At 55.4% G+C, this 14,517-nt stretch overlaps 1 protein-coding gene across 5 annotated transcripts in view; it reads right to left on the minus strand.

Moving 5' to 3' along the window:
* Positions 1–212: 212 nt before the first annotated feature.
* The window catches only part of MGAT3 (beta-1,4-mannosyl-glycoprotein 4-beta-N-acetylglucosaminyltransferase), a 38,047-nt gene continuing 23,742 nt past the window's right edge, over positions 213–14,517 (minus strand). For all 5 annotated transcript variants that reach the window (XM_050806217.1, XM_050806218.1, XM_050806222.1 and 2 more), the window contains exon 2: positions 213–5,020. In XM_050806217.1, the coding sequence (XP_050662174.1) occupies positions 3,418–5,019 (1,602 nt within the window). In that variant the 5' untranslated portion in view covers position 5,020 and the 3' untranslated portion in view covers positions 213–3,417. The remainder of the gene's footprint in view (positions 5,021–14,517) is intronic.

Genomic DNA, 14,517 nt, shown 5'->3' on the forward strand with positions numbered 1-14,517 from the left:
CAGCTGCTTCCACCTGCGGCTGGGGGACACTTCGTCCCTAAGTGAAGGTGCTCCCTGCAGCCCCCTCACCCCACTGGCCATCCAGTCCTCAGGAAGGTCTTGCACGCCATGGATCCAGAAGCAAGGGTGTCTTTAGCAAGACCAGAGACACCTCCTCCCACCCCTCCCTGCCCCAGAGCACCCACAAACCAGCCACATATGCACACAATTCAGACTTTGTAGCTGTTTTTATTATTAATATTATCTTCTCCTTTAAGCATCCCTTTAAGGGTGAAATGAAATCCAACCATTTACAGAGAAAATGATTTCAGAATGTACATATTGATTTTCCCTTACAAAAAAAAAATAATACTATTATTGATGTCCTTAAATTATACATTTCCCAGGGTCCTGCCTTCTGCTTGGGCAAGTCCTGTCTCCCCACCCGGACTCTCCCTTTTGCCCCCAAAGCTCTCCCATGCTGCCCCTGGGAACCAACGTGACCCATGGGTGGACAGGGCCGGCCATGCTTCCTGGATGCTTGGCATGGACAGGCCTCCTTGGGTCTAGGGGTCTCAGGGCCAGTTATTCCCGGGGAGAAGCGTGGACATGGGACATGGCAGCAGTGGTCACATTCAGCTTGGTTTCCCTTTGTACTGAGGGAGTGGCCCTGGGTTCCTCTACCTCCACCAGATTCCCAGTGTATGCTGTGATGATATGTGAAACTCTTCAACCCCGCACCCTGGCCTCCACCCCTCTAACAGCTGTCCTCTCCACCGATGGCCAGGCCTTCACTCCTGCTGCTGTGAACAGGCCCTGCCCCACCAGGTCTGTGAGGAAGGCAGGGCCTGGCAGCTCTGAGCTGCTCCTGTCTTCCTTCCCTTAGCCCTGAGCTGGTGCCCTGGAGGGGCATCCCCACAGCAACTGAGGGTGCCAGGGGCGTGGGGTGAGGAAGCTGCCAAGGAGGGAGGCCCCAGGCTAGAGCCTGGGCATGATCAGGAGCCGTGAGACTCCCTGTCTGTGGGATGCAGCCTGGCCTGGATTGACCCAGAGCCACAGGGACCCTGACTTCTTGAGCCACCTCTCGGCCCCAAGAGGAAACAGAAAGGAAGGCTGCTGTGACTTCAAAGGAGTTCCATGGGGGCAGTCCCCTAGATGGGAGTGAAGTGGCTCAGAGCCCCTCAGCCCACTTCACGCTTGCCCACCAGTGGCTGCTCTGAGGCCAGCCCCCCACACCATGCCCTCACTGGGCACTTAACCCAGCAGAGCTGTGGCAAGGAGATGCCCTCCTCTTCTGGCCCATCAGGAAACCCCCAACAATAAGACAACCGGAGATGGCCCCACTGGAGGTGGGGGAGGGGACGGGTGGGATCATGTGGCTGGGGCTGAGAGGGGCTGGGGAGGTAGTGGGCTCTCAGCTGCACAGCCCTCAGGTCAGGAGGATTCTCATTCCTCAGACTGAAAGACAGACAGACGGACAGACCCTGCATCCCCTTTAGCTTTGCTTTCTAGGCTCCCCAAGGGCTTTCCGCCTCAGTCATTTTGGGGAGCTACAGGAGGTGTGGCCACAGGCCTGACGAAGGACACCTGGGCCTGGCCTCCCCCATCCACACACAAGCATGTATTTACAGGGACACAGCAATACAGACATGTACAAATACACACCAAGCATGCACCCATGCCCATAAATATACACACACACACGCACAAACATGAGCCATTCCACAGGCCAGCTCTGCAAACCAGCATCATTGGGTAGCCTTTGAGGGGCCGAGGGGAGGGGGCGTTTCCCCTTCCCACAGAGCTGCAGGCTCCTCACTGCCCCCTGCCCTGGGCTGCACAGTGAGGGGAACAGGAACAAGCTATTCCGGAAACTCTGACAATGAGAGCTGGATCTGACGACTGAATTATTGCTGCCCCCTCTCCCTCTCCCAGAGATGCTACTGGTCCCCCATATCCATTCTCTTCTTCTCTATCAATAAGAGAACTCCCAAGGTGAGGCCAGACACATGGCGGCCGCACTGAAGACTACACTTCCCAGGTTCCCTTGCAGCTGCTTGTGGCCATGTGGCTGAGACCCAGCCAATGAGAGGCCAGCAGAGGTGAGCCTGCCAATTCTGGCTCATGCCCTTAGCAAAAAGTGGGTGTGCCCCTCTTGCCTATTTCTGCTTCCCTCAGGCTTGGATGCTCACAGGAGGGTTGGCGCTGGAGCAGCCACTGTGTACCCAAAATTGGAAGGTGCGTATGAAGAAACACAGAGCTGCCCTACCAGCTCTGGGCCATCTCAATCTAGACTAATTAGAAACAAGCTTCTGTCTTGCTTAAACCACTGTATTTCAGGGTCTCTTAATCACAGCAGCTTAGACTCAATTCCAACAAAGACATCTCGACCAAGGCAAGCTATGAGAAATAGGAAGCATACAACTGGCCTTATTGTCCCTTCTTGGGCCCAAGGCAGCCTCATGGCCCCTTCCTGGCCCCCAGCCAGCCTGCCCCAAGGAGGGGCACAATAGTGACTGCAGGTGGGACTGGGTGTCAGAAGGAAGGGGTGATGGGGAGGGAGAGACGGATCCGTGCAGAGGCCTCATGTCGGTCTTCTCCTTCCCAATTCCCCCTCAAGGCCCCACTTACAACTGGACTCCTGGCCTTGCAAGGACTGAGTGCACAGTCCACAAGACAGCAATGTAAAAACGGGAGAAGGAACGTCAAGGCCCGGTTTGGAACCCAAAGGAAAGCTCCTCAGGATTCTCCAGGCCCCTGTGTTGGCTTACGACAACCTGAGGGGAGCAGAGAGACAGACTCAGGGCAGCCAGGTCCTGTCCTTTGTGGCAGGCGGCGGAGTTCTGTCTCCCTCTGGCCCAGCACTTGACAACACTGCAAAGCATCCCTCAGCACCTCCTCTTGGTAGGATGTGGTTTTTCATCTCTTCCCTCCCAGGCGTCCATGCTTCCCCGTGGACCCAAATGCATCTACTTACAGAGCCCTGGGTCCTCCTGGCAGGCTGGTCTCCCACACCTAGCCCAAGACCCAGGGATGCCAAATGGTGGGCTTTTTTCCTGGTCTGGCCACGCCCCAGAGGCTGCCTGGTGGGACCCTGCAGGCTGTCTTCCCCAGCCCTGCCTGCCGTCCCCCGCTACCCAGGGACCACCACACACACTCCAGTGGCACCTCCTGGCCACAGCCACAGCAGTCTTGGCAGTCAGAAGGGCCACCCAGCCATCACGGCCTGCGCCCTCTCCCAACAGGAGGCATGTTTTCTGAGCTCAAAGACCTGACCCTTGATTCACAAGGGTGAAGTAGGGAAACCCTACCCCCACTCCCACTCCCCACCCACTCCTGGTCCTCTCAAGAACCACGGAGCTGGCAGGAGGCAGGGAGATAGCGCTAGGGGCCGTCACCACCCCCGCCCTGCCACGAGCCCTATCAGATCATGCAGCCCTAGCCTTCAGCCTCATCCAGTTTGCCCCGGGCGGGCAGCCTTCCCTCGGGACCCCTGTGGCGCCGCCCTCCCGCCGCCGTGCTCCTGGGCTCCTGGTAGGGGTTGTCCAGCAGGTAGCGGAACTGGTCGTAGTTCTTCAGCAGGTACTTGGGCGCATACATGTGCTCGCTGGGGTCCGCGGGCGGGTACTCCTGCTGCGTGCCGTCGAACCAGCCCCCGGTGCGGATCAGGCCGCGGATGTAGTTCAGGTCCCGCTTGTCCTCGTAGTCACCCCAGCGCGGGAAGTCACCATTCTGGGCGGACACGAGCTTGAAGTAGATGCCCTCGGGCGTGAAGCACCAGGAGCAGTGCCAGCCGGCGAAGTGCAGGGGGCTGCCCAGCGACCACTGCACCAGGATGTGGCCGGTGCGGTTCTCGTACTGCCTGAAGTTGGGCATGGTGTAGTACTGGCGGCGGCGCAGGCGGATGCCGTCCAGCCCGTACACTGCCTGCAGCATGTCCACCGTGCAGCCCGACACCACCTCCAGGGTGCCCGGCTGCTTCCAGAAAAAGCCGTAGAGTGACTTGCGCATGTGGAAGGCGAAGGGCTCGGTCCAGCCGTCGTAGAGCTTGAGGAAGAGGACGCCGTCCCGGGCCGGGATCTCGTCCGCGTCGTCAATGATGAAGACGTCGTCGGGCCGCAGGTTGCGCAGCCGCGAGACGCCGTCCTGGGTGAGGAAGGTGCGCAGGTAGTCGTCGGCGATCCAGCCGTCCTGCCGGCCGCCGGGCGGGAAGTGGTCCAGGAAGACATAGAGCACCTTGTGGCGGATGTACTCGAAGGTGCCGTTGGTCAGCATCTCCCGGAACTTGAGTGGCCGCGGCTCCCCGTAAGCTGTGAAGTTGGACTCACACACCACGAAGGCGTCCACCACGTCACCCAGCTCGTGGAAGCGCACGTCCAGCAGGTCGAACTCGTGGTTGACGTTGATGGCATTGATGACGCGGCGCGGCACCTCCCTGGGCACCAGCCGCTCCTTGGTGGGCAGGTTGGAGTACTGCACCACGGTGGGCACACCGCAGCTGGGTCCATGCCAGCCGGGCAGGCACACGCACTCCACCCACTTGCGCCGCGCGCCCCGGCCGCCCGTGCGCTCCCGGGCGCTCAGCAGGTACCGGGGTGGGCGCCGGGCCGAGGAGCCGTTGGCCCCCTCGGGCTTCTCCTCCGGCCGTCCTGGGGGCGGCCTCTCCAGCATCTTGGTGCCGGGTTTGAAGCAGACGCCGCCAGCCTTGGTGCGCACGAAATACTCGGTGGTGTCCTCGGGCAGCACGAAGTCCACCCGGTGGAGCTCCTCCGCCGCCTTGCTGGGCGGTAGCGGCTGCAGCAGGGGCGAGTGCGAGTAGAGCGGGGTGCGCAGCAGGTCGGGGTCTCCTGGCTCGGGGCTGGCCTGAGGCGTGACCGGCGCATTGTTCCAGAAGAAGCTGGACACCAGGTTAGGGCTGAGGGAGGCCAGTTCTCGGGGGAAGGTGACATAGGACAGGGTCTTGAAGAAGTGCAGGAAGGAGATGAGGCACAGGCCGGCCATACAGAACATGAGAAAGAGCTTGTAGCGTCTCATTTTCATCCTGTGGGAGAGAGAGACAGCAGACCCATCAGGGCAGCCCAGGCTCCTTTCCTAGGAAGGGGACCCTAGGAGGCCTCTGCTGTCACCTTGCTGGAGAATGTGGTGGCCAGCACCTGCTGCCCCTGCATGGAGTGACCTTCTGCCCCCAAGAGACAGCTCGCGGTACCAAGGCCCCTGAAAGCTCTAGCACTGAGGACACCCCTGTGCTCCCACAGCCCTTCCCTGAGACCCCCAGGCCACCACCGTGTCCCCTTTGCAGCCTGCTCCTCCGCCTGGCCCACCCCACCCTGACTGTATGGCTGCTCTGCTAGACTTGGCTCCAGGAGCAAAATGCGCCCTGGGAAAAGCTCAACCCGCAGTGCCGACACTGCCGGAGGAAAGGACAGCGAGAGCAGGCTGCAGGTTGCCCTCCCGGGTCCTGTCCCTCCTCTCCTATCTTCGTTTTTATGGACATACTGACAAACATTTTGAATACTTTTTCACTGAAAAAACTCACAGCTCTCAAGGGAAAACACTTATTCTAACATATTTAAGGAATAAAATTAGGCCAGGCACGGTGGCTCACGCCTGTAATCCTAACACCTTCCGAGGCTGAGGCAGGAGGATCGCTTGAGCCCAGGAGTTTGAGACCAGCTTGGACAACACAGTGAGACCCCATCTCTACAGAAAATTTAAAAATTAGCCAGGTGTGGTGCCATGTGCCTGTGGTTCTAGCTACTCAGGGGGCTGAGGTGGGAAGATCACTTAAGACTTCGAGGTTGGCCGGGCGCGGTGGCTCAAGCCTGTAATCCCAGCACTTTGGGAGGCCGAGACGGGCGGATCACGAGGTCAGGAGATCGAGACCATCCTGGCTAACACAGTGAAACCCCGTCTCTACTAAAAATACAAAAACTTAGCCGGCGAGGTGGCAGGCGCCTGTAGTCCCAGCTACTCGGGAGGCTGAGGCAGGAGAATGGCGTGAACCCGGGAGGCGGAGCTTGCAGTGAGCTGAGATCCGGCCACTGCACTCCAGCCTGGGTGACAGAGCGAGACTCCGTCTCAAAAAAAAAAAGACTTCGAGGTTGAGGCTGCAGTGAGCCATGATTGCACCACTGCACCCCAGCCTGGACAACAGACTGAGCCACCGTCTCAAAAATAAAATAAAAGTTCCCCTTCATTATCCCATGCCCTTTACTAATCTCCAGGCATAAAAATTTGAGGTCGGCCAGTGCAGTAGTTAATGCCTATAATCCCAGCACTTTGGGAGGCCGAGGTCAGTGGATCACAAGGTCAGGAGTTTGAGACCAGCCTGGCCAACATGGTGAAACTCCGTCTCTACTAAAAATACAAAAATTAGTTGGCTGTAGTGGTGCATGTCTGTAATCCCAGCTATTCGGTAGGCTGAGGCAGGAGAATTACATGAACTCAGGAGGTGGAAGTTGCAGTAAGCCAATATTGCACCATTGCACTCCAGCCTGGGCAACGAGAGCAAGACTCCACCTAAAAAAATAAAAAAATTTTGAGGTCTATCTCTGGCTTTCTATGCAATTTTTCTATTCTGGGTTTAATATTTTTCACAAACATTACCATACAGGACACTAAGTCTAACGAAGCTGTTTTCCTCAATCAATGATAGATTTAAAAGATTTTGGTATCAGTAGAAATAAATGTACCAGTTCCTTTTAAATCCCACATATTACCTGGCTATTGTGAATAAATCACTCTGTATCATGACTCATGATATAATCATTTGCTATACATTTATACAGTTTGATTTATCAATTCGTTTATGGTTGTGGGATGGAGATGCTTGTATATTCTTATTCTCCAATTTAAATAAGTTTTTTTTTTTTTTTTTTTTGAGACAGAGTCTCGCTGTCGCCCAGGCTGCAGTGCAGTGGTGTGATCTGGGCTTACTGCAAGCTCCGCCTCCTGGGTTCATGCCATTCTCCTGCCTCAGCCTCCCGAGTAGCTGGGACTACAGGCGCCCGCCACTACGCCTGGCTAATTTTTTGTATTTTTAGTAGAGATGGGGTTTCACTGTGTTAGCCAGGGTGGTCTCGATCTCCTGACCTCGTGATCCACCCGCCTTGGCCTCCCAAAGTGCTGGGATTACAGGTGTGAGCCACCGCACCCGGCCTTTTTTTTTTTTTTTTTTTTTAAGACAGAGTCTTGCTCTGTCGCCCAGGCTGAAATGCAGTGGTGCGATCTCTGCTCACTGCAACCTCTGCCTACCAGGATCAAGGAATTCTCCCGCCTCAGCCTCCCAAGTAGCTGGGATTACAGGCACACGCCAACACACCGAGTTAATTTTTATATTTTTAGTAGAGATGGGGTTTCGCCATGTTGGCTAGGCAGGTCTCGAACTCCTGACCTCAGGTGATCCGCCCATCTCGGCCTCCTAAAGTGCTGAGATTACAGGTGTGAGCCACTGTGCCTGGCCTAAATAGACTTTTAATTTTAGAATATTTGTAGATTATCAGAAAAGGTGCAAAGACGACAGCACAGAGGCTTCCTCACGCACTTCACCCTATTGCTCCCAGCTGACACCACCATGGGACATTTGTCACAACTAGGAAACGGACATTGGAATGTCACCATTAGCCAAACCCCACACTGGATTTGGATGCCTCGTTTTATGAATGAGCCGTGCAGCCACAGAGCACCTCCGACTGCAGCCATCCAGCTCATTTCACCCTTGAGTCTAGGCAGGTGGGCAGGCAGGCCAGGAGTTTACATTCATTTGACCAGTGAAAATGCTGGGTGGGGCCAAGTGGGACCAGTGACCTGTCCGGGGGGACCCAGTGAGTCACAGAAAAGGCTGAGACAGAAACCTTGCCTTTGGCATCTGGCACTGTCCCACCTAGATATTCTTAAAATGTTCCCACCTGTGGCTTCTCTTTATTTTTGATTCTTTCTCTGGGTCATGCTCTCCCCCTCACTTTTTTTTTGAGATGGTGTCTCGTTCTGTCACCCAGGCTGGAGTGCAGTGGTGAGATCCCGGCTCACTGCAACTTCCACCTCTCAGGTTCAAGCAATTCTCTTGCCTCAGCCTCCCAAGTAGCTGGAATCACAGGCATGCACCACCATGCCCCGCTAATTTTTATATTTTTAGTAGAGATGTGGTTTCACCACATTGGCCAGGCTGGTCTAGAACTCCTGACCTCAAGTGATCTGCCCGCCTCAGCTTTTGAAAGTGCCGGGATTACAGGCATGAACCACCGTGGCCAGCCTCCCTACTTTTTAACTCTGAGGACAGCAAGGTAGGGTGGAAACATAGGCACTTGGGTTAAGCACGGTGGCTCACACCTGTAATCCCAGCACTTTGGGAAGCCGAGGCAGGTGGATCACCTGAGGTCAGGAGTTGGAGACCAGCCTGGCCAATATGGTGAGGCCAACCGTCACTACTAAAAATACAAAAATTAGCCGGGCATGGTGGTGGGCACCTGTAATCCCAGCTACTCGGGAAGCTGAGGCAGGAGAATCGCTTGAACCCAGGAGGTGGAGGTTGCAGTGAACCGAGATCGCACCATTGCACTCCAGCCTGGGTGACAGAGCAAGAGAGCGAGACTCCGTCTCAAAAAAAAAAAAAAAAAAAAATCAAGACTCCTCATCATTCTGAACCTTAGTTTCTCCATCTGTGAAATGGGCACAGAGTTCCTGGCATGCAGCATGTGCTCCATAAGCTCTTGTTCCTTTCAATGCTCAAGGCTAGATGCCCCCAATGTAATTTTCTCTAAGCCACATGGTCATAAGGCACAGAATCATAACACGATTGATCTGGAAATTTTAAGGACCATCTCCTCCAACTCTTTTATTTTATAGAGGAGGAAACCAGGACTTAGGGGCCTTCAGGGACCTGCCCAAAGTCACAACAGAGCTGGAGTGTGAACCAGGCAGCTGGGCTCTGCACCAGGTGCCCCTCATGGCCTCAGCTTGGCGAGAAGTCCTGAGAAGGCTGGTAAGAAGCAGTCAAGCTGTTGATCCTGACAGGGCAGTGCTTGCCCCATTCGAGCTCAGATATCCCTCCTCTAGTAAATACCTGCCCCCTGGAGCTGCCCACACGGAGTGGGCACAGCTGACTGCAGGCAGGTAGAACAATCTGGGATAGGGGCCTGACCTCTGGTAAATGGTAGATGTCCCAGAGCGGAGCTGGGGCTGTTCTCCACTGGCGTTTGGAAGGAGGGGCTGCCCCTTGATAACATTTTGAAGTGGGTCTTCTGCACTTCATTCTCCATTTTGGATTCCAGCCCTTGTCTGGCAAAGTGAGACCAGTTGGGCTGGACCAGCAGGGTGAGCAAAAGGGGCTAGGAGTTCCTGCTGCAGCCAGGACCAGGCACAAGGCAATACTGCAGCCAGGGTTAGCATGGCGGAAACTTCCAGAGCAAACTACTCATGGGGTTTCAGGACTTGGAAAGGCAGCCTGGATCCTTCTGGTGGGCTATTTTTCTTTCTTTTTTTTTTTTTTGAGACGGAGTTTTGCTCTTGTTGCCCAGGCTGGAGCGCAATGGTGCAATCTCGGCTCACCACAACCTCTGCCTCAAGCAATTCTCCTGCCTCAGCCTCCTGAGTAGCTGGGATTACAGACATGCGCCACCACACTGGCTAACTTTGTATTTTTAGTAGAGGTGGGGTTTCACCATGTTGGTTAGGCTGGTTTTGAACTCCTGACCTCAGGTGATCTGCCTGCTGGGATTACAGGTGAGCCACTGTGCCTGGCCTTAGTGGGCCATTGTTCTCTACTTGGGACCTGCCTCTGTGGGGGACATTCCAAGTTACACAACTGGTGTAAGCTATGGGGAGGGCATGGCCTGGGGCTGCCATTCAGACTCTAAATCCCCTGGCAGCACGAACAAAGGCTTTAGCAAAGCAAGGTAAGAGGAACTCAGAGAGGCAAGAAAACAGCTTGCTTGGCGTAAAGGGCTTCCGTGGACCTGCTAAGGTCAGATTGACCCAGCTGCCCCTTGGCTGGCTTTCAGGATCTAGTTACTCGCAGCCAGCTGTGCCCTTCTGAGCACGGACTCACCAGTGCTTAGGAGCTCCCCTCTGAGTCACTGGAGCCTTCAGGGCAGGGCCCCTTAATAAGGCCTTAGTCTGGCTTGCTGCTGAGAATCAAGGATCTGAGCATGTTTCCCTCATCACTCAGGCTGCTAGGAGGCTCAGAAGCACACAGCCTCAGAAGCACACAGTGGTTAGCCCCGAGCATGTCAACAGTGCCTCACAGACAGCATTTTCTTGGACTCCTTCACTTGCAGCTGCCCGCACAGTTTCAATCCTTTTCAGCTCAATTCCTTTTTGTCTTTTCGTTTTTTTATTGAGACAGCATATAAATAAAATGGAACAAATAAGCACTGGCACTCAGGGTCTCATTTAAATCTCTCAACCACTCTGGTACTTCATTTAAACTGCCCTGTTTTAACAGATGGAGAAAACGAGACTCAGAAAGATGGCAAGATTTTCCCAAAAGGACAATTAAGGAGGTGGCCGAGTCAGGACTTGAACATAGTTCTGGTTCTCAAGCCAGCGCCTCTCTCCCTCATGACAGCTGAGACCACCAGATCCCTCTGTAGTGCAGGTGGCCCAGCTGTGGGCTAAAGCCATGGAACCAAACTGGGCCCCAGTTGGTGGCATCTCAGCTTCCATTACAAAGCTTCATCAAGGCTGGGCACAGTGGCTCATGCCCCTGTAATCCCTGCACTTTGGGAGGCCAAGGTGGGCAGATTGCTTGAGTCCAGGAGTTTAAGACCAGCCTGGGCAACATGGCTAAACCCCGTCTATACAAAACAAAACAAAACAAAAATTAGCAGGGCGTGGTGGCACGTGCCTGTAGTTCTAGCTACTTGGGAAGCTGAGGTGGGAAGACTGCTTGAGCCCTGCAGGTCAAGGCTGCAGTGAGCTGAGATCGCAATACTGTACTCCAGCCTGGGCACGGTAGTGAGACTCTTATCTCAAAAGCAAAAACAATAAAGCATTGACACACCATCAGGTGTAACAATAAAACTGTCACTGAGGCTCACATGCCAGACACTGTCCTAAGCATGTTATGCGTGACTGCACTGAATCCTCCCAACATGAAACAGGTCCCCTTCTATAAGGAAACCGAGGCTGTGGAGATGATGTCACTTGCACAGCATTGCACAATAGAAGGATCATACTGGACCCTGTAGGGTCAATCACGGGGTTGTGTCCAGGGCTAAAGCTGTCCTGAGCCCCTTCCAGCTGCCAAGTTCGATCCAAGTAGAGTGACAGGGCCCCTGAGGAGTCCACCTATGACCAGTGAAGACAACCCAGTGGATGGTGCAGCCCCTGTGGCATCTGATCCATACAACATGCCACAGGGTGCTCACCCAACCCATGTCACTCATTCACTCAGCAACAATTTTGCAAGAGCCCCGTGTGCCAGGCACCTCGGTGAGCACTGGGAACATGGGGAGACAGGACGGACCAAAATCCCTGCCCTCAGGGAGCCTGTTCAGCACCCAGCAGTGTAGGGAGGCTGCCTAAACCGCAAACACACGAGTCAGGTCGGAAAACTGCGCGCCCAAAGAGGCTGTGCTCTGGAGAAAGACAAAGCGTGTAACGGGCAGGAGCGAGTGCGTCGTATGTCCAGCAATGAATGGGGCGGGCAGGGCAGGCTCACCGAGGAGGTGACATGAGCAGAGACTCCATGCAGGAGAGTGCGCCACGGAAGAATGTTCCAGGCGGAAGACACAACCGGTGCCCTGGCAGGAGTGTGTGTGCACGAGTGAAGAACAGCAAGGCGGTGGGACGGAGCAAGCAAGGGGACATGGGGGGAAGGGAGCGAACCCAGATCACACAGGGCCTGGAGCCACGGTTGGAAATGTGGCTTTCACTGGAGGATTCAGAGAAGGGAGGCCATGGCCTGACCTTGGTGTGAATGGCTCACTTTGGCTGCTCTGCTGAGAATGGATGGGCACTTCAAGGGCAGGGCAGGGGAAGCCAGGAGGCCACAGGGAACTGCCCAGGCGAGTCAGGGTGGCTTCCACCAGGGTGGAGGGTGTAGAGTGTGCTCAGAGGCTGCTGGATCTGCTGAAGAGCTAGATGTGAGCAAGGCAGCACACTGGGTGGCCCCAGGCACTGGAAAAACAGACCAGCCCTTGACTGGGGTGGAGGAGGCCGGCCCTATCCGGCAGACCTGGGGCTTGCAGCCAGCATCTGTCTCTGCAGGGCCTTGCCCTAACCACTACTTCTCCTGCAGACACCAACAGTGAGGTTGGGCGTGAAGGACATGGCCAAGGTCAAACAGTGGCTAGCAGCAGGTCCTGGGCTAACCTTCATCTCTAGATCTAAACCTCAGGTCCTTTCTGCAGCATGCTGTCTAGAAGCTTCACCTGAGAGATGGGCAGGGTGGGAGATGCTTTATGTCTGTGGTCCCCCTGTGGCCTCAAAGCAGTGCGGGGGACATCGTCCAGCCCACTGTTCCGCTCCCGCCCACTTCCCTGGATGTACATGGCTTGAGGTTCTCCAGCAGCTCAGGAAGCCAGGAGGCTCACTGTGGTCAGGACCTGCCTGGAGAATAAGATTAGCCGAGTGAGGGCTTGGGGCCTCCCCTGGGCCGGGTCATTGCCCTCTGTGACCCAGGCAGGCAGCTCTCTGAGGACAAAACCCCTCTCCAGCTACTTCCCACTGCCAAGGCTAATCTCTGATAGCGCAGATGCCATACTCTGGCCCTTACTCAGTTCGTTAAAATTCACCTAGTATTTCTTAGATGCCTGCTCTGTGCCAAGATCAGCCTCCCTGGAAGCAAAGCACCTGCCTCTGCCCAAGCCAGAGCCCATCTCGAACTCTCCCAACCTCCCCCCTGCTCCTCAGCATCGTCGACGTTCCTATAGTCACTATGAACAGAGCAGATCACCTGACCTCTCTCAGCCTCAACTCCTCCATCTATAAAATGGGTATCATTATCTCAGCCCTGCTTATTTCAAGTGAGAATCAGAGAGACCTGTCCACAGCCCCAGCCCGTCAACACGAGGCTCATTTCCCCCTATGTCTGTCTTCCCAGCTGGCACACAAGCTCCCTGCAGCAGGGAATGTACACAGCAGGTGCTCAATGAGACCACCCCGCACTGCCCTGGGCCTCCACAATGCCCTCACCATCACTTCTATGTGCTTGGACTCCCCAGTTCAAATCCCAGCTCTGCCACTCTTATCTGTGTGGCCTTGTGCAGGTTAACCACTTTTCTGTACCTCTGTTTCCTCATCGATGAGATGCTTAGCACATAGTAAGCACTCAAAGATAAGTGATAACTCTTCTCCCTATTATTATTCCCCAGCCTGGCAGAGAAGAGAGAGTGAGCCTTTGGGTGGGGGCACACCAGAAGTAGAGGCTTGGACGTGAGTCCCTGGCAGGGCCTCAGCCTTGGCAGGTGGTGTCCTATCTCAGGGCACCAGGGAGCAAAACCTAAACCTGCTGTGAGGAGGGGCCACGGGCTGGGAAGCCACGCCTCCTGAGACTCCAAGAAAAGGGGGGCTTGAGGCTCCACCCCCATCCCACTGCCAGACACCCTGTGAGTTGCACCCAGCTCCAGGGGCCTGCGCCTTTTAAATTTTTTTTTAAGACAGGGTCTTGGCCGGGCACGGTGGCTCAAGCCTGTAATCCCAGCACTTTGGGAGGCCGAGACGGGCGGATCACAAGGTCAGGAGATCGAGACCATCCTGGCTAACATGGTGAAACCCCGTCTCTACTAAAAAATACAAAAAAATAGCCGGGCGAGGTGGCGGGCGCCTGTAGTCCCAGCTACTCGGGAGGCTGAGCCAGGAGAATGGCGTAAACCCGGGAGGCGGAGCTTGCAGTGTGCTGAGATCCGGCCACTGCACTCCAGCCTGGGCGACAGAGCGAGACTCCGTCTCAAAAAAAAAAAAAAAAAAAAAAAAAAAAGACAGGGTCTTGTCTCATTCTGTCACCCAGGCAGGCTGGAGTACAGTGGCATGGTCAAGGCTCACTGCAGCCTCAAACTCCTGGGTTCAAGTGATCCTCCCACCTCAGCCTCCTAAGTAGCTGGGACCACAGGTGTGCGCCACCACTCGGCTGATTTTTTAAACATTTTTTTGTAGAGATGAGGTCTCCCTACATTACCAGGCTGGTCTCGACCTCATGGGCTCAAGTGATGCTCCTACCTCGGCCCCCCAGTGTTGGACTGCAGGTGTGGGCCACCACCTCTGGCCAGGCCTGGGTCTGTTGGGATAGGTGGTAGAGCATGGGCCAGGTGCTTCCTGGCAGCCAGGTGATCCTGGAAGAGGGAGGCCGAGGCTGACCCAGGATGGCAGCAGGAACGCCTCAGGCAGTGGCCATAGCCCGGAGAGTCTGAGCTGGACAGATTTCCTTCCTTCCCTCCCTCTTCCACTTCTTGTGCCATTTTTCTCTGGCTCTGCTTGGAAGCCTGACGGGCTGTGAGGGAGGGAAGCTGATGAGCCCAAACTCCATGACCCAGCCATGACTTCATAGGACTCAGGTGGAGCCCAGCCAGGGGCTTCTGGCCAGGGAGAAGGGAGGTGCTC

This window comes from Macaca thibetana, chromosome 10, assembly GCF_024542745.1.
Source record: "Macaca thibetana thibetana isolate TM-01 chromosome 10, ASM2454274v1, whole genome shotgun sequence".
Lineage (NCBI taxonomy): Eukaryota > Metazoa > Chordata > Mammalia > Primates > Cercopithecidae > Macaca > Macaca thibetana.